Source organism: Puntigrus tetrazona, chromosome 3 (genome assembly GCF_018831695.1).
Source record: "Puntigrus tetrazona isolate hp1 chromosome 3, ASM1883169v1, whole genome shotgun sequence".
In the NCBI taxonomy this organism is placed as follows: domain Eukaryota; kingdom Metazoa; phylum Chordata; class Actinopteri; order Cypriniformes; family Cyprinidae; genus Puntigrus; species Puntigrus tetrazona.
In genome coordinates, this window is record NC_056701.1 from 26875638 (window position 1) to 26894252 (window position 18615).

Sequence of the window (18615 nt, forward strand, 5' to 3'; positions counted from 1 at the left end):
TGACCACTGAGATCAACTCCATCTTAAATTTACTGACCCTTTAAGGGATGTCACAGCCCTGTACTGATCTCCTCCCCTGACCCTAATCCTTCAAGACTTGTGACATTCATAATGAAAGCCAAAATGAAAGTTTGCTCTTGTCCCCAGTAATCTAGCGAATGGATTAACTTTCCACATTCGGAGCCTTGTATTATTTTGTGATTTTTAACCCTTAAATGCATTCCTCAGATTTTTAGTGACCTGTGACTTCATCCACCTTCTCCCTTCTTTCAATTTTTTAAAGGTAGACATCAAATTTCTTAGTATTCCTCAGTCTAGTGATTGTAAATAATATAACAAGAAAAATGTCTGATATCTGCCAACATGCAGGCTTCCGATGAGTCAAGAGGTATTTATCTAGTTATTTATCTGTTGTGTTAATTCGCATAAGACTTGGTCTAGATAAATAGCTGTATTCTGTACGTTTGACTTTGCATGACTCATGTACGATAATTTTCTTCCAAATACATACAATATTTGGATATTTCCAATCTGGCAATACTTTTCCACTCATAATTAACAGGCATAAAACTAAACAATTTCATAATCAAAAGTTTTGCCAAATGGATTGTATAGCTTTACTGCAGAGCAATTATTGTACAAAATGAAATGTGTTCCTGTCATTTGTTGGCAGATGTAAGCTGCCAGTGATCAAAATATTGATTTTAAAGTCTTTGAAAATGATAGATTTAAGAATATGGTTGAGATTATTGTGAATATGAGCCAAATGCTGAATGTACTGTGGAATTACTCTCTGACGATGAAAGCAATGGTGAAATCATCTGCTCAGATAAAACCCTAAGTTCCAAAAAGTAATGAAATATGCTTTATTTTATTTTTCTGCAATATGAAGATAGTTTTTTGCTATTGCAGCAATAAGAGATCCATCCGTCCGTATCACTACAAACCCGAATATGTAATGTAAAACATTTGTGCATTTAAGGGTCAACTCTTTTAAGACTCTTTGGGCAGAACTGGACAAAACTGAGTTTTTCTTAAACATTATTTTAAGTATACTTATTATTCGGGGAGGCAAGAGAAACAATGCCTCCCTGTAACTTTAACCACTGTTTGACAGTGTCATTTTAGGAAAAGCAAGTGATTTATGTTTTCTTATGTCCTATTCAGTAATATTTGTGTTGTGTTGTTTTGTTTTTGTACTGTGGATTATTTTCTTATCCCTTTTTGAGAAGGCACTGCCTCCCTTAAAGGAAACACCCCTTAAACTAACCAATGGTAAGTAGTAGCCCCTAGCGTGAACTTTCTGTCCCGGTTTTAATAAGAACTTTAGCCTTTTTTGACTTTTTTCAGAGGACTCTGATGCGTGTGCTCTGTGCCGTGTTTGAGTTGGCTGCACATGTGACCACACGCTCCTCGGGGCCCATCTGCAACGATTATTTATTTACACGCTGTGATGCTTAACCCTGAGCAGGCAAGGGCATCCCAAACCTCAGCAGCGGGGCAGGATGAACTCTGTACGTATCCTGCCTCTCTTTAAACCCAAATCTAATCTATCTTCCGTACCTCCCTCATTCATACGCTGGAGCCCTCGATTCTTCCCAGACGACACTGTTGACATTCCCAAGTCTTCCGATTCAAGAAAAATGAGCCCTTGCCTCATAAAGTAAAAACATTTTAGTCTCCAAATGACTTATTTGTTGTTGGCAAATTACAGAATAGTGTTAAAATTATGACGGTTTATAAAATTGTCATCCAGAACACTGGGTTTCGTTAGTGAAATACTGGATCTAAAAAACAAATAGTATCTGACAAAATAAAGTGTAGAATCTTTTTTTTATTTTCCATTTTTTTGGCAACCAGGTTTTAAATTATATTCTCATATATTTGCTTTCTGTCGCATTTGCAACCATCTTAGTTGCAGTCTGGAGGTTTGATTATAACATGCAATGTTTATGACCTACAATACTGGAAAGACAGATATTACACAGATAAAGACCGGCTTTATCTCTCACGGAGAACCTGACGTCTCTGTTATCAGGGCTTCATCAGGGGTCTTGGGAACATGCCGACATGAGTCTCTGCATTCCAGTGTGGAGAGCTTTAAGTGTGTGAAAGGTCTACCATCTCCCCTAAACAACACTTCTGTTTACCTTTATTTCTGTGAACACAAATAAAGATGAATGATTGCCCATTTTGCTTTAGTAATCATCTCATGGGAACTGCTAGAGTTGGTGTGTAGCAAAATTTCAGGGTTTTTTTTAACATATTAGTACATTTTCAAACTTTGTGTTTCATATCAGAGGAATCTTCATTTTTAAGTAAAAGTAAAAGCCATTGTTGCCAAGTAGGTTAAATGTTCAATACAGTAAAGATATAAAGATATGGTTATAAATCATGTTTTTCACTAAATAAACATAACAAATAATCATATTTAATTGTTTACCCACAGTTTAAAGCATGTAACACATTCACAAGTGATGAAACAAGCTAATTTACAGAATCAGATCAAACTTCCCCTAGTTTGTCATGGTGACCAATTGAAGCACTCAATAAAGTACCACAGCACATGACCTCACCAGGAGATCTTCTAACCCTCTGCATGAAGACCTGGAAGTGTTTTACTGGGGAGGACCGGACGAACACAATAGTCTAAGTGATCCTACTTTTTGGAACAATGGTCTAGGGAAGGAAGTGCAATAAGGGGCCTATCCTAAGTCCTTGAAAGCTTGGCTGCTCTCGATGGGGCCTGTGTCAACAGACCCCCCACCTAATCTCGCCAAGGGTCACACTTGCTTTTGCACCCTCCGTCCACACTCAAACAATCCCTCCATCTGTGTTGAGTCCCAACCCCCCTCGCTGCTGGTTTGGGATGGCACAAACCGGAAAAGTGGTTCACAAAGGGAAGGGCATTCTTCCATGCAGAAAACAACGTGTAAACAAAGAAGACCACCAAAGACATGGTAGGTGAACTGAGATGGGTTTGTCTTTGCCTGCTGGAGCAGAAGTGCACTGCGCCACCCTGTCTCTCGCTGTGGACACTATGTGCACTTTACAAATCCATGCGAAGAGCAAGAGAGATGAGCAAAATGATGAAGATGAGTTGGAATTTGGCGTCATTACGTAACCTGAGACTGGTTAAAAGAAAGAGTTTGAAAGGGATGGTGCGTCTTCTATGATCAGCGTCTGAGCTTTCTGTGTGTAAATGCTGACAGGAGCCCAGATGTTCAGTGAACTGCTGGAAGAAGTCTTGATGACAGGATGTGGTTGTTACCTAAAGCACAGTCTAGGACTCTTTAGCGAAAGCCTAATTCCTGCTTCCTGTGATCTCATGCTTCCTATGACATAATCCAGCAAGTGCTAAGGAAACAGGCAAAATGTGTACAAATGTGCACCTAAACTCCACATTTATGTTCTTGTTGAGCCTATTGTAGCTGGAATTGTACAGTTCACATACTTTTACCCGAGTAGCGTACTTGGTTTTTGAGATTTAGGGCATTTCCTTGCTCCAGTGTATTTGCACAGCAGGTCTCTGAAAGAGCCTGTGAGCGAGACTCTCTGAGCTCTGATATTGTACAAAATCCAGAGTGGTAGCTGTCGCCAGCTTCATTTACACAGCCGATAAGAGGACTGGGGGAAGTGTGTTTCTCTTTCTCCAAACACATAATCTCCCTGCGCTGCAGGCGTTTCTTTGTCAGGTCAAGAGGACTAGAATGGAGCTGTGAACTTCCTGGAATCTGCCACCTCTGGCTTTCTGCTGAAATTCTTCAGGCCTTTTTCTTCAGACATTTGGGACGGCCACAGATGCTAAGCAGTCCACCCCTGCCTTCCTTCTGTTTAATCAAGAACTTTCTTGAGTAGTCATTACCGAAGAGGAAGGTTGTCCGTCATTAAGCCATTGTTTTAGTTGTCCTGACTTTGGTTTACAGGAAGGAGCCAATGTATGGAAATCAAACATCAAACATTCAGATTAAGGATCAAAGCCACACTTGATAGCAGTCTGTAGGGTACAATTACTGTGAATGTAGACACAGCTTCTTGAATAGGGAAATACAGGATTCTCCTAAATTGCACTTGCATTTTCTGGAATAAAAAACACAGTTATACATTTACCACTAGGACAAGTGTTTACAGGACAACATTTCCTGGCGCTGAAGTGGCCTTACAAGAGCAGCATTGGACCTATCAAGATTACCTCTTGAAGTCAACTTTCTTTCATACTGCACAAAAAGGTGATTGATATGTTTTGTAAGGTGTGCAAAGTTATACCTCGTTTCCAAAAACACTGCCATCCAATTTTATTATAAATAGTGGTTCATTGCAATGAACATGCAGCCAAACCAAGACTACTTTTTTCAACTAAATGGATCAAAATTAGACATAAAACAGACCCTTGGTTTACCAACTTATGTTTTTAATCACTATGTTACCAGCGCAGCTCATCATTCAAAAGCTTATGGGAAGTGTCATATTTTAATATGGCAGTGCTTATGGCTCGTTTAAAATGGAGCACAATCTGTGTGACTCCACCACCATAGGCAGGGTAAAATCATGAGCTTTGCTTTTCCTTTGGGTGTGTATGTTTACAGCTTGGCTCCAACGCATTGTCAGTTATAGTAGTGAAAGGCGTTGGCTGCTCTTTTGTAGTTGAACATATAATTGTGTACTTTTGATATAAGCAGTGGTTGACTAAATTTAGTGTTTTCTTTCTTCCTTTCTTTCTTTCTTTCTTTTAAAAGACTCTCAAGTTTACAAGCTTCACTCAACAGAAAAAGCAGCAACCTGAAGTCGGCTTTACAGTTCAACTAAATCCTTGATTGTACAGAGTTGAACAAAAACATCCAAATGCATTCTTGTGGTGGAAAACCCGTTATGCTTTATGCCTGCCAGTTTTAGCATTAAAAAAACAGTAGTTATTTTCAGTCCTACCAGTGTGGTAACCAAAGAGGAGGTGCTTTTTCTTGCTCATAAACTGCATTAAAAATAACTTGAATAAATGTTTTGCACATGAATGAAGGGTGTATTTTTTTTGTATGACCATTTTAATAAGGCTCACAAATAAATGACTCATTTTAGCTGGTTCTTTTGAATGAAGTGCTTAATGGATTGTCACATTCTTAACCAAAATTGTTTATTTCTATAGGTTTTCCATTTTAAAGTGAGAGCCCTTGGTTTACTTCAAAGCTTCTCAGTTATGTATGGCGGGTTAACTAGGTTCTATTGAGTCCATGTCAATTAACTGCTCCTGTGGATTGAGGTTATAGAGCTTCACTTCAAAGGTTTTTTTTGTGTTTGTGTCACTCATTGCTGTGACAGCTTCATAATAAGGACAGGCGATGGATCGTCACTGTGACTCCACATCGTGGGTGTATCCAGTGTCTGCGTTCTAGGTCCCATTCTAGCTCAATGCCCCCACTGTCTTGAACTCTGACCTCTCCGAACTGGGAATACAATCGCGGATTCACCTTTGGGCGGAGACTGTATGTTTTTCTGCCGCTCCCGTGGTCTGGTTTAATGGTTTTGTCATTACCGGGAAAGATTCTGGAAATACAGAATAGAAGATGGTGTAAAACATAACATCTAGATTTAATAAAACGTGTATCATGGTTTTGAAGTACTGACTAATGTTCTTGAGACACTGTCCATATTTTGCAGTGACAGACTTGCCTCCCTTGAGGGCCACAATTGCTGAAGATCAAAGACCCAAAGATCACCATTGAGTGGTCTATTATTTTCCATCCTCCTGCCAGTTTAAGGCCCCCTGAGCTAGCTAGTGAGGTCAGGCAGAGGTCAGAGGTTAATGAAGTGCCCTTTGTTGTGTTATTTAGTCCTGTATCTCCTAGTAAGCTAACATGAATCTCCAGAGGTCCTCAAGACTCTCTCATCAGTCTGGATCCCAGACTCCTTCTGGGGCTCTCATGGGAAAGACCAATGTAAACTACCCAGCAGCGACTCATAAACTTTAACCTAAAAGTTAAAGTGAGTAGTTTGTCATTTTTGCACTACTGGTGGCATTTTCCATAGCAACCACCCAGCACTACCTGTTAAGGGCTACATACACTTCAGACCCCTCTCTTCAAACTGTCCAGTTCTCAAGTTACAAGTTGTTATACAATTCAAGCGAATATGCCAGTGTTTCTGTGCATAGTACCTGATGGTTCATACACACTGATAAATGTTTATGTACCAGAGCACTGTAACCTCACGGGGTTATATAGACACATCCCACATGTCCAGTGAATGAACAAACGGCCCTCTCATTTGCTTCATGTGACAAATCATGAGCCTTGACTGTAAGAGAGAAGCTGGAGAGGGTAATTCATACTGAATTGGTTGAAGTTGACAGCCATTCTGCTGTGATGCTGTGATGTAAATATCAGCTAGGCCAATTAATGAAAGGTCTTTTTTACAGAGCATGAACACCTTTGTTTCTAGTCATAAGTTTGGCATAAACCACTATGTATTAATATACTTGAAGAAAAAGCTCTAGTGTCTTGATCGTCAAGCTTACACTTGTGTTTTTTCTCATTTGTCGTAGAGTTACTGGGCTCTACAAAGAGGCTGAACATCAACTATCAGGATCCAGACGGGTGAGTCATTGTTGTGTTGTGGGTGAATCTCATAAGAAATCAAGTCAATAACATAATAACACAATAATTAGGTCATAACACACACACTGTGAAGTATGCACTTTCCTGTAAGGTCACAAAAACTGAGAAGCTGCCAGAGAACTATAGGTTTCTTGTTAATGACACCTCAGTGTACCATTAGTATTGCTATTATAAAGTTTAAAGACCACTGGGGTCAAAAGACAGTGCCAACATAGCATATCTTGCAGTGTATTTATAACATGCACCACGTTTCTCCTAAAATAATTGGAAAAAATATTAATTGCAAGTTTGTAATAGTTAATGGTCAAAAATAGCAAAAACTAATTTTATAGTTTAGTAAATGGACCAATTCTCACTATTAACTAGTTACTAATTAGCAGGCCCATTAATATATTGCCTGTTCATTAGTACTTATTCTGCATGACCGTATTCTACATCTGTAATCCCAATACCTAAACTTACCATTGACCTAAATAACTATTAATAAGCAGCATTAGGTGTTAGGCAATTAGGTGTTTGAGGCAAAAGTCATAGTGGTTTGTTATCAGCAAGAATTGGAAAATTAAAAGTAAAGTCTGACCATAATTTATACTACTTTTATTTTAATTTTAGTGTGAAATATGTTTTGATTGGCATTCAACAGTAAGGCTGAATTAAGATTGGCTCATTTTTTTGGAATATTATTACAACATAAAATAACATTTTCTATTTGAATATATTTTGAAATGTAATTTATTCTTGCGACGAAAAGCTGATTTTTCAGCATTATTACTCCAGCCTTCAGTGTCACATGATCCATTAGAAATAAGTCTACTATGCTGATTTGGTGCTCAAGAATCAATTATTATTATTATTATTATTATTATTATTATCAATGTTGAAAGAGTTGTGCAGGCAGCTCATTATTCAAAGAATCCTGAAAAAAGTGTTATGGTTTCCACAAAAAATCTTCATAAAAGCATTCATTTTATTTAGAATAATAAATAAATAAACTCCAAATTTTTGAAAGAGGGTACAGCTGCTTATGTTCTCTTCACTGACAGCATCACATTTACATTTACATTTACATTTAGTCATTTTGCAGACGCTTTTATCCAAAGCGACTTACAATTGAGAGTACAACAGCGATTCATTTTTTTAGAGAGACAAACAGACAGTGTAAGTGCTTATAACACCCAGTCACAGGGAGTGTTCAAATTAGTACATGTTTAGTACAAATTAGCATCACATCCTCATCCCGTCACTTGAGAGTGTCAGTATGATCATGTGCAAGCATGTTGACTTCCTGTGTGATTTATCATCCCACTTTGATTCGTTTTGAAATTGACAGGAAAGCTTTTGCAAGTTGTTGAATCACACAGACATCAGAATCAGCACACCTCTGAATTACTGAATTACATCCCTCATTAAACTTTTTATAACAAGGTTTCATGTCTATGATCAATTTTTCACTTGGCTTTATTATATTGAATTGTGTAGCCATTCTATATCTTTTTACATTTTTACAGCTATTTACATTTTTAATGTGCAGATTTGCCCCAGATACCCTGAAATATCTGTCTTTGCTGAAATGATCATGTTTGGCCAACTTCAGGTACACACTAAGTGCGCTATTAGCCTTAAAAGCAGTGCTTATAAGACTGACTGCTGTAAGCCAGATGCTTTACCTGTGTCTTGTCTTAAACTGACCACTATCGTTGTTCACACAGTCCATTAAAACATGCTATGTCAACAGTGTCTTTGAGATAAGACGGGCCTCTCACGGGGCTGTAAAACGCTACATTGACCTCATATATTAAAGCTGAGACTATGGCGACATTTAGGTGCTTGTTTTTTGGTCGCCCCCCACCTTTCTGTCATAAAGAAGAGAAAGAGGGGTGGGCCAGTAGAGGGGTCAGAGATGGCCATTCATGGATAAGGGCTGTAACGAATTAGATAGGAGTGTTTACAAAGCACCGAACAGCCATTATTGAGGCCGGATAGGAAAGCCAAGAGGAAAACAGAGAATGATGGATGAAGATTTATGGGAGTTGTTGAGTGCTGATTTGTGCTTTCATATACGGCTGGTGTGAACAAATCTGCCACTATATGGAATTTAAGCACTATAAATAGATAGCAGGCTGACTCTTCTGGTCTTTAAAGCCGTCTACTCTTAGCTTGAACAACATCATTGACATTGTTTTATTTTGCTTTATGTTGCCATGGTATCTACTGACCGGGTTTTGTTATATAACATCTATTTAATGGAAAATTACTGACAGAAGAGGAAAACAGGAAAAGGGGTGAAAGGATGTAGTCGAGCTCACTCGGAGTGTGTGTAACACAATCATGCAGAGACCTGTATCACTTATTAATGCGAATACATAGTATTGAAGTACATAGACTCACCGTGTGTAGGCAGAAGCTTCAGGCTGTCAGGAATCTGAATCTTACAAAATGCGCAACATATTTGGATCACGCGGCACTCTCTAAAAATTAAAAGAAAAATATTTGATATAAATGTTATACATAAAACTGTATTTATACAAGGATATCTCATTACAATCAAGAATCATTCTCAAACAAGTATTTTTATGAAATAATATTTTTTAATCACATAGTCAAATTTGCAGTAATTAGAATTGAAATCATATTTAAAAATTGGAATGTTGCGTTTTTATATTTAAATAAAATCTAAATGAGATATTATTTGGTATATTTATTATTTTTAACTTTAATTTTTATAAGATACACCCATCTGAACTTCGTTGAACATTGTTAGGAAAACCTTGTTTCTGCATGCCACTCAATGATGACCTCAGCGTGCATCATAAGCTTGTACTTTTTGATTGTGAAAGTTTTTTAATGCTTCTGCACGTCCAGGTCTGTTAGTAAAGGAGAAAAAAATTAAATGTGGGGTTTGGGGTTTAGCAAATAATAGTGGTGTAGCGTCAAAGGTTTTGCTTGTCTGTGAGACAAATTAGTATTTGAGCCGCCTTTGACTTTCTGGGGAACTGTTGGGATTTGTATGGGGGGCGTTTCCATGGCAAACGTCCTGGAATGTGTGTGAATGAATGGCAAGGCCGGTGTGAGAGGGACTCTTTGGAGCCCTGTCCTTTGTCCACCGAGGGCAGCGCTGCCAGGACGCATCAAATCCATCCTGACATCCCGAGAAATGAAGGCAAAAATGGACAGGGCTTGTAACACAAGACCCTCGCTGAGTTCTGGGAACTTTTTCCGAATTGTGTGTTTGTGGGTAAATCAACAACTGCTCAATATCGCTGCGGGCAGCCACTGGACTGTCTGACCCACTCTTGATATTTCCTGGGGTGCAAAACTGTGTTTTTGTCTGGTGTGATGGCCAAATGCAGCCAACTTGTGTAGCTGATGAAGAACATGATAGTATTCCAATTAACTGAACAAGTTTCATTGTAAAAGTGAACACTTTTAAGTACTAAGGACGGCAATTAAGGCTTAATGACACTTAATTATTGCTGGATATGTTTACAGCGGTTATAAAACAGCCTTAGGGTGTATCTGTACATACCTAAAATGTTTATTGTAGGTTCAACAATAAGGATGGCCCAAGGCTAAATGGCGGTACTCACACTCGTCCTGTCTGGCCAGTGCAGCTTGACGCAAAGCTGACACAAGCTGTTCAATTAAAACATAACCGAATCAATTAATTGTACAGCCCTAGTATATAACCTTGCAATCATCAATCAAATTTTTTTCTGGGTATGATAGTGTGAACAGTTCCCTGGTGAAGTGGAGTTCACTTCATGTCCAGTTTAGGGATAAGAATAATTAGCTGTCACTGGAACAACCTGACTTTCTTCACAGCTCCCAGTTTTTCCTAGAAAGCTGATGGAAGCATGTGTAGAAGTGTTTAAAGAGAATAGCACATTCTTCAGTTCACATGAGATAGAGAGCTCTTTCAGCATCTGCATTCCCTCGCAGGGCTCCCAGGTCCAGCCATCAGCAGGTCAGGTAGAGCTACAAAGAAAGACGGCACAGAGCAGGGATTGTGCCACCTATCCGAAACCTGACCCACACTGAATATGCACTTTTCATGAACTCTAATTTGGATGATATCTGTGTACAGTAGAGTGGATATAAAAGTGCTTTATCAAATAAATGCTTGTTATCCAAGGACCCCCATGATGGGGGTTTCAATTCTGCAGAAAATTGAGTTGTGTGGGCACAAGTCCTGTGCGGGCCTGCTCATAACACAGATAGAGCACAAACTGACTGTCTTCCCCTCCTCATGCAGAAATGTCCCAGTTGTGAGGCTGATGTTGCTAGATTCTGGAGAGTTGTAAAAAAGTGATGTTATGCCTATTGCTTTGTGCCATGGAGCCTCTGGTATTCTCAATTTCTTGCCTTAACCTGCCCTCTTGTTGTAGTGCCATGGAATGTTCTCAGACTCTGGAGGTTTTTGTATAGTAATTGAGTTTAATTAATTGTACTTTAATAGGATCTTTTTACTGGCAAACTGCTAAGACCAGTGGAATTTTTTTCTGGAACTTTAATGCAAATTCCTAATATAGAACTCTGTACAGAGGTTGTCTCTTTGGAGCAAAGGACCTTGCAGGGATTGAATCGACCAACTTCTGTTTTTTAGTTCTAAAATGTAACCACTGTGCCACACTGCCCCCTTTAATCCTCTACTTAAACCTTAGAATGAATTATTCATTTTCAGACCTTCACAGCTGTCATGCCATTTCTCATAAGTGTCGAGAACGTCCACAGTGAAGACACTTACGTGTCAAGATGATTTACATCAGAGCGTTTCTGCCAAGCATGGCAAAATTTGTGTCCTGTGTGAATCAGCACAATGTGAAAGTTTGACACCAGCTTGTGATTATGAGGGTTTGAAGTCTGCAGAGTTCTAAATCGACAAAGTGTTTGCCGTAAGCTGTTCATGAAAATAATCAACTTGATCCATCATATTTATTCAGTCTGATCTATTTCCGCTCTACTTGTCTATGCTGTCCCATTTCACATCTAATAGTCACAGCAATCAGTTCTGAGAAGCCAGTCTGAGGCCATGGGTTCAGGAAATGAACAGCTCCTTTGGCTTACTCCATATGGATTGAGTAAAAAGCCTCTCACTCTGCTGAGCCAAAATACCTGCACTGCAAAACAAACCGCATAACATAGCCCTCCATGATTCCTGATAAGATGAGTCAGGCATGCTGTGGGTTAAATTCCACAAATAAGCAAAGCTTCCAGACTGATGCTGCAGACATGTAGAAATGTAAGATTTGATTCTTGGCCTAGACTTCCAAAAACTTGTGAGCTGCCAAGGTAGGCAGCTATTTGAGACATTGTAGCTACTCCGGACAAAGTGTCTTTTTCCAAAAACTGGCAGCTTGACTTCATTTCTTTTTAAGATGCTGCCATTTGGACGATTTCTAAAGCAACATTGCATATAATCTTTGCTAAGAAGGCAGGCATCCCCAATGCCATTGGGGAACATCCCCAATGGCAAAGTAACCAAACCTCAGTAAGCTGAAACTTCCTAAGGGCTCCAAAATCGTGCTTTACGAGGTTCTGGTGGAATGTTGAAAGCCTGGCTGAATATATCAAACAAGTTTCTCTGACTGAATGGAATCATAGTCTGAAGCTAAAATAAAATCTGAGACTGTGGCTATTATACACTATACAATTTTCTATGAAGCTTGTCAACTCTGACCATCTCAAATTTGCATGTGCTCTGATTTTTGCATTGACCTTTCCAGTTTGCAGATCAGACCCAAAGTCTGGGCAAAGGGTTGCAAAGAGGTGGAAAATATCTGGTAATTTTGGAAACTCTTCGGTTTATTTATTTATTAAAATGTTCCATACATTTACCAAAAATGTACCCCTTTGCATCCCTAAATATCATCCCTAAATAAAGGCAACTGATAGCAAGGCTTTGCAGCAGAGTTTAAGAATGGGATGATTTTATGCACCCTGATGAAATGGTCTCATTGCTTAATTATAGTAGGCTACTCAGTTGCTGGTTCACGGTTCATTCCAAAAGCTCCGCAGTGCAACTAGGTTCATTCTTTATTGGGCCACTGGTGACAGCTTCCCCTTCTAAAAGTGATATGTCTTTGCTAATGGCTGACATTGAGGACTTTATCAAGACAATATTCTGGAAGGACATTTACATCTGCGACGTCTAAAGCATTTGAGAGGTGTGCTTGAAGACAGGTCTTACTTTGATTTCGGCATGTCCTAACATAATACATCCACCCCAGACAAGTAGCATTTTCATTTGTCATACTTCTGTAAACATCAGATCATACGAGGTTGTCTGTGCCCAGAGGACACTGTTTTTTGTTGCCTGAGCTTGTACTGAAATGACTATATATCCCCCTTATCGCCCTCCTTCCTTTTTTTTTCGCCTCATGAAGCCTTGTAAATTTCAAAGTTTAGTCTCTAATTGTGCCACAGCTTGAGCAATACGAGGCACTTTTACAAGACATTGGTTTGTTGGCAATCTCACATGTACTGGATTTTTTATTTTTCCATTCTCTTTATGACCACACATGGCCTCGAGTGGGGAATAATGAAAATGTAGCTGTGCTCTGGTATCAAAATAAGCTGATAAAAGTTACTGAGTGGCTTCTTTATTATTTGGCTGTAGACTGCATCAGTATTGTTCTTTAGATGTCAAAAGTAGATTTTTCTACTGTTCTCTCCATCTGTTTAAAGTTTTCTTTTCTTTTTCCTCCTCTCAGGTTTTCAGCATTGCATCATGCTGCTCTCACAGGCACTACAGAGATGCTCTCTCTGCTGCTGGAAGCTCAGGCTGTTGTGGACATCAAGGATAGCAATGGTTAGAACTGCCTCTGTATTAGCTGCAGCAACACATTGAGTAAAAATATCATTGTGTTGTGATTTACTTGCATATTAATCCATATTAATGATAGAAGACCTAAGCCTTTCATTCTCTTGACCTTTACACACCAGGGCCAATCAGAAATCTGTTAAAGGGATAGCATCCCCAAAAATGTAATTTCTTTTTTCTTTTGAACACAAAAGATGACATTTTTGAACATTGGTAACCAAACAGTTGACAGTTTTTTTTCGTACTGTAGAAGTCAGTCTGTTTGTTTTATCACAATTAAGACAATACTCTGATTAAGAATCTACCATATAAACGGAGATTTGCAGTATAGACATGTACATACTTTTACCACATTATTGCCATTGTGTAGGACAGTGGAATTGAGGTAGCATAGGATACACTACAGAATAATATCAATTTAAAAGTTTTAAAATACCCAACATATAGAGTATTTCTTCAAACATTAGATGACATTCATTTGCATTCTAACTCATTTGTTCAAAGCCAATTCTTACATTTTGTCCGGTCTTGTACAGAGCTTACATAACTGTGTGTCAGAGATTTAATTCCGTATGATTTGCTCTGCAGGCATGCGGCCGCTGCATTACGCAGCATGGCAGGGTAAAGCTGACTCAGTGCTCATGCTGCTGAGATCAGGAGCCGCCGTTAACAATGCGTCTCACGACGGGCAGATTCCACTGCACCTGGCTGCTCAGTACGGACACTTTGAAGTGGTGCGTAACCCTTAGATCAGTAGTTCCCAAGCAACCCCCACCCCAAAACACTGTAGATTTTGCATGTCTCCTTAATTAAACACACCTGATTCAACTATAGCTCATTGTAGAGACTCTAAGAGCTGAAATGGGTGTGTCAGACAAAAGAGACATGCAAAATGTGCAAAATATGAACCACTGCATTAGACCACACCCAGATGCTTCAAAACATATTGCTGTGAACAAAAATGTCACACTGAGCATAGCAGTTTACCACTTTCACCTAAAGGGTTACTCCAAGCCTAAATGAAAATTCTATCGTTGATTACTTACCCCCATGTGGTTCCAAACCCATAAAAGCTTTGTTCGTCTTTGGAACACAATTTAAGATATTTTTAGATGAAATATTTTGGATGCTTGTGACTGTCCTATTGACTGCCAAGTAAATCAAATCGTCAAGGCCCAGAAAAGTATGAAAGACATCGTCTGAATACTCCATCTGTCATCACTGGTTCAACCATAACATCAGGAAGCTACAAGAATACTTTTTGTACAGCAAGACAATAAAAATAATGACTTTATTCAACAATTCATCTCCTCTGCGTCAGCAGAGCACCGTTTTGGAAAATATCCACTGAAAGCGAAGGCAAACAGCGTATCTTTGTCAGCCGCACCACACAGATACATTTTCTTTGTTTATTTACACTTTCATTTGAAGGGAAACTTGTACTGTATGTCACGGCTGACACAGAACAGCTTATGCAGTTTGTGTTCAGTGGATACTCTGGATTTTCTTTCTTTTACAAAAAATATTCTCGTAGCTTCATAATATTACGGCTGGATCACTGGTGGCAGATGGAGTATTCTGTCTTTCATACTTTTCTGGACCTTGACAGTGTTCATTACTCGGCAGTGAATGAGACAGTCACAAGCCTGCTGGTTTTCATCTAAAAATATCTGTGTTATTTGTGTTATTATTGTGTTATAAATTGTGTTATGAGGACAAGGTGAAGCTTTTACAGGTTTGGAACGAAATGTGCCTGACAATATTTTTCTTCTGAAAGTTGTTTTTTCAAGAATTTGTTCCCAAAAATGCACCAGGAAAACTGTCCAGTCCATCCATGTTTGAAAAACAGTGTTGTTGGATACAGCACCTGTGAATCAACTGACATCACCTCACTGAAATGCAAAGAAATATGATATTTGCATTGCTACATCAGCAAGTGACCCTAGAGCCTTGTGTTTATTAGTAATGGATCAGAGATATTCTGCCTGATTTCATTATTATTTTCTGTGTCATGTCACATGTGAACAAACTAGTTTTCATTCTTATATTTCTTTCCCTCTCTTTTTATCAGTCTGAGATGTTGTTGCAGCACCAGTCGAACCCGTGCATTTTAAACAAGGCTAAGAAGACTCCTCTGGATCTGGCCTGTGAGTTCGGCCGAGTGAAGGTCAGTGAGCTCATCTCCGTAGAGACTTATCAGTGTTTCAGTACTGGTGTGTCTGTGCTCATTCTTCATGCAAGATGTCATTCCTTACATCACTGTCACTATGGTTACAGTGATCTCATAAATTGCATCTGATGTGTGGGTGAATCTCACAAAACAACTGACAAGAGCAGGTCTAGGTCACATTTCACCTCAGTTATAGTCTCTTGTATTTCATATCATTTAACATCTGTTACTGAATTCCTAAATTTATACTTTACAGTTTAAATAATAAATTATAATTAAATATATAATATATAATTAAAATATATAGTTCTGTCATGACAACTAGTGGAATGATTTGCATGGTAATGTATTTGATCTTGGGGGAAAAGTACCTAGAGTAGTACCTAGACTTGCTTCTGCCGATACATCCACAACAGGCTGCTGCGAGCATGTAGGGAATATTGCTGTTGAACATATAAAATGCATGAAAATAACCCCCATATAGCATAAATGAATCACCCCGTAGCAGGTCTATACAGGTGGAGCTGGGGATGGTGGAGGGTCTCTGAAGTGCACTGCTACTTTGCATTGTTGAGCAGCGAGCTCATTGGCTACCCATAGAAGAGAGAACCAATCAGCTGTGCTATGTGATAATGATGTCATTATTCCATATGGACTGCGCCATTTAGTGTCTCATGCCAGGACTTATTATAGATAGATGGATAAATAGACAGATAGATGCAAAAAAATATATATATTTTTTTTTAATTGACCTAAAAATGTAGATTTTTTCATTTTGGGAACATTTTTTACCACTTTCTTGACCATTTTTTTGAGATTGCAAGCACAGTGCACAGAGACACCCGTACGTACGCCATACAGTTATTTTCCTCGTCTGTCTTTCTGCCCTGACTGTGATTTGTTTTCCTGTCTGTCTTTGTGTGTCATTCATGTGCCGGGTGAATAAGAGCTCAGATTTCAGTAACAGCTTTGTTTTACATGTTTTCACACACACATTGGGCAGTGGTGTGTGATTTCACTTCAGCTGTGTATTTAGGCCTTTTTCGAGGTGCTACTTTAATGGCAGTGTGTGTGTGTGTGTGTGTATGTATGTGTGTGTGGCATTTAATCAGCTGCTGTATTGAGGTATCAGGGTGCGGCTAAAGCAACTGGGTAATATCTTTCTCGCCCTACGTGTGTGCTGACGTGCAAGAAATCCTCTCGGTACTGCCTGCTTTGGGTGTGCCTTTGAAATGCTCAGCAGTGAGGCTTCTTCAGTGTGATCTACCATCAGTCAATAGAGTCATCATTTAACATGTTTTTATGTATCTTGTCTTGTTCGTTTAAAAAAAACCCATCAGAAATGGTGGCAGACGTCACAACCTTGGCCCGTCGCTCAACGGTTGGCTGCTGTGCAACATTTTTCCTTTTTTCATACAGCTGCTGCTCTCGCCGTTTGCTCTACTTCACTCCACTCTATCCCACAATTCCCAGTGCAAGTCTGACTCCTGCCTGAATCCAAACTGTAGAAAATGAAATGACTCGTCTACTCGGCTCCACCGACTCTGCTTCAGTGGACGCACACCATTAGTGTTTGTGGACCAGATGTTTTTGGGAGTTAATGGTCCCTCAGACACATTAGCATGACCTCATCCTCACCTGTGAGGCCTGTGATCCAACACTTACCTTCCCAAGAGCCCTCTGTATTTTCGCATCTTCTCATCTTGGTCTTTTCTGTCTATACGTTTTGAATTAAAACTGTACATGACAAGTGTTTAGTCGCGTAGCATGTATTCTGCAAAATACGCCAATGGTCTCTTTCTCTTTTGTAGGTGGCTCAGCTGTTGCTGAACAGCAATATGGTTGTATCTCTGTTAGAGGGAGATCGGAAAGACGGGTCAGACTCGAACTGTAACACTCCCCTGCATCTCGCCGCTCGCAACGGACACAAGGACGTCATCCGGTGAGCTCTTGGAAACGTCTCGTGTGTGGAGCACATCTGTAGGCATCAGTCTCAGCTGTGCCGGGCTGTCCTTTCTCTCTGGAGGGTATATGTGTCTTAGCTCTGCTGTGTTTACACTTCGTTTGATTCTCCAGTTAAGGTGTTTTCCACAGCTGTTAGTACAGGAACACTGCTGATATAGTGTAAAAATGACTCTTATAATACATTGTGATTGGCTGACCCACATTTAAAATTAGTGTGCACATCTGTGAACACACATGGATTGAATTCTGTATTGATGCACCGAGTTGCAGAACTGCTTGTTAGCAACTCATACTGTCCCTGGTGTATTTGACTGAACAATAATGCCTTGCATTATTGCCTTGCTTTACGGCACACTTATTCCAATCTTCATAGCATACATGCATGACACTTCTCAACACTTTGTGATGTTTACAGTGCGCATAAATCATGCTTTAGAACACGTCACGCTTCACAACATTCTTCATTATACTCTTGTATGACACTTTGCTACGTGCTTTACTACGCACTTCTGTTTATGTCAAATAACCACGAGATCATAATCTGTAACCTCTCTGGGACAATCGTTTGGAAGTAGGTCGGACACTCTGGTTTATATTTCAGAAAAAGCTAGTCAGATGACACCTTAACCACAGCTGCAATACTCTCTGAATGATAAGACATATATTTTGAATATAGTGAGTAGGTTTTTTGCTTGACATACAACACACCCGCTGCGTCATCCCAGCAGCACAGCAGAGGACTAGACTGGGAAAGTTCTGGTGCCAGCAGACAGTGTGTTCTCTCTGACTCACGTTCCCCCACATGATCATCCTGAGGGAGAGGAGCGTCCCAGACTCCCTAAATATGTGAGGATGTCTGGGAAGAGTGCATTTCTGAGTGGATTAAACGCTGCTGTGACTCATCACTCTTATTACAAGGACATGGCCCTTCCTGTATCAGAACAACTTTTTAAGTTGCCACTTAAGAAGGAGAAATATTTGGTAAACCATAATGATGAAATTAAAAAAAGTCAAACTTCTGTGTTGTATGTATGACTTTTTATGTCATAGCA

The 18615-nt window shown here is 39.4% G+C and overlaps 1 protein-coding gene across 7 annotated transcripts in view; it reads left to right on the forward strand.

The window, feature by feature from the left end:
* LOC122339380 (caskin-2) overlaps positions 1-18615 on the forward strand; it is a 45990-nt gene that overhangs the window by 15590 nt on the left and 11785 nt on the right. For 6 of the 7 annotated variants that reach the window (XM_043233937.1, XM_043233939.1, XM_043233941.1 and 3 more), the window contains exons 3-7: positions 6536-6587; positions 13319-13416; positions 14017-14162; positions 15500-15595; positions 17410-17540. In XM_043233937.1, coding sequence (XP_043089872.1) covers positions 6536-6587; positions 13319-13416; positions 14017-14162; positions 15500-15595; positions 17410-17540 — 523 coding nt within the window. The remainder of the gene's footprint in view (positions 1-6535; positions 6588-13318; positions 13417-14016; positions 14163-15499; positions 15596-17409; positions 17541-18615) is intronic. The other variant, XM_043233944.1, reaches the window with a different exon arrangement.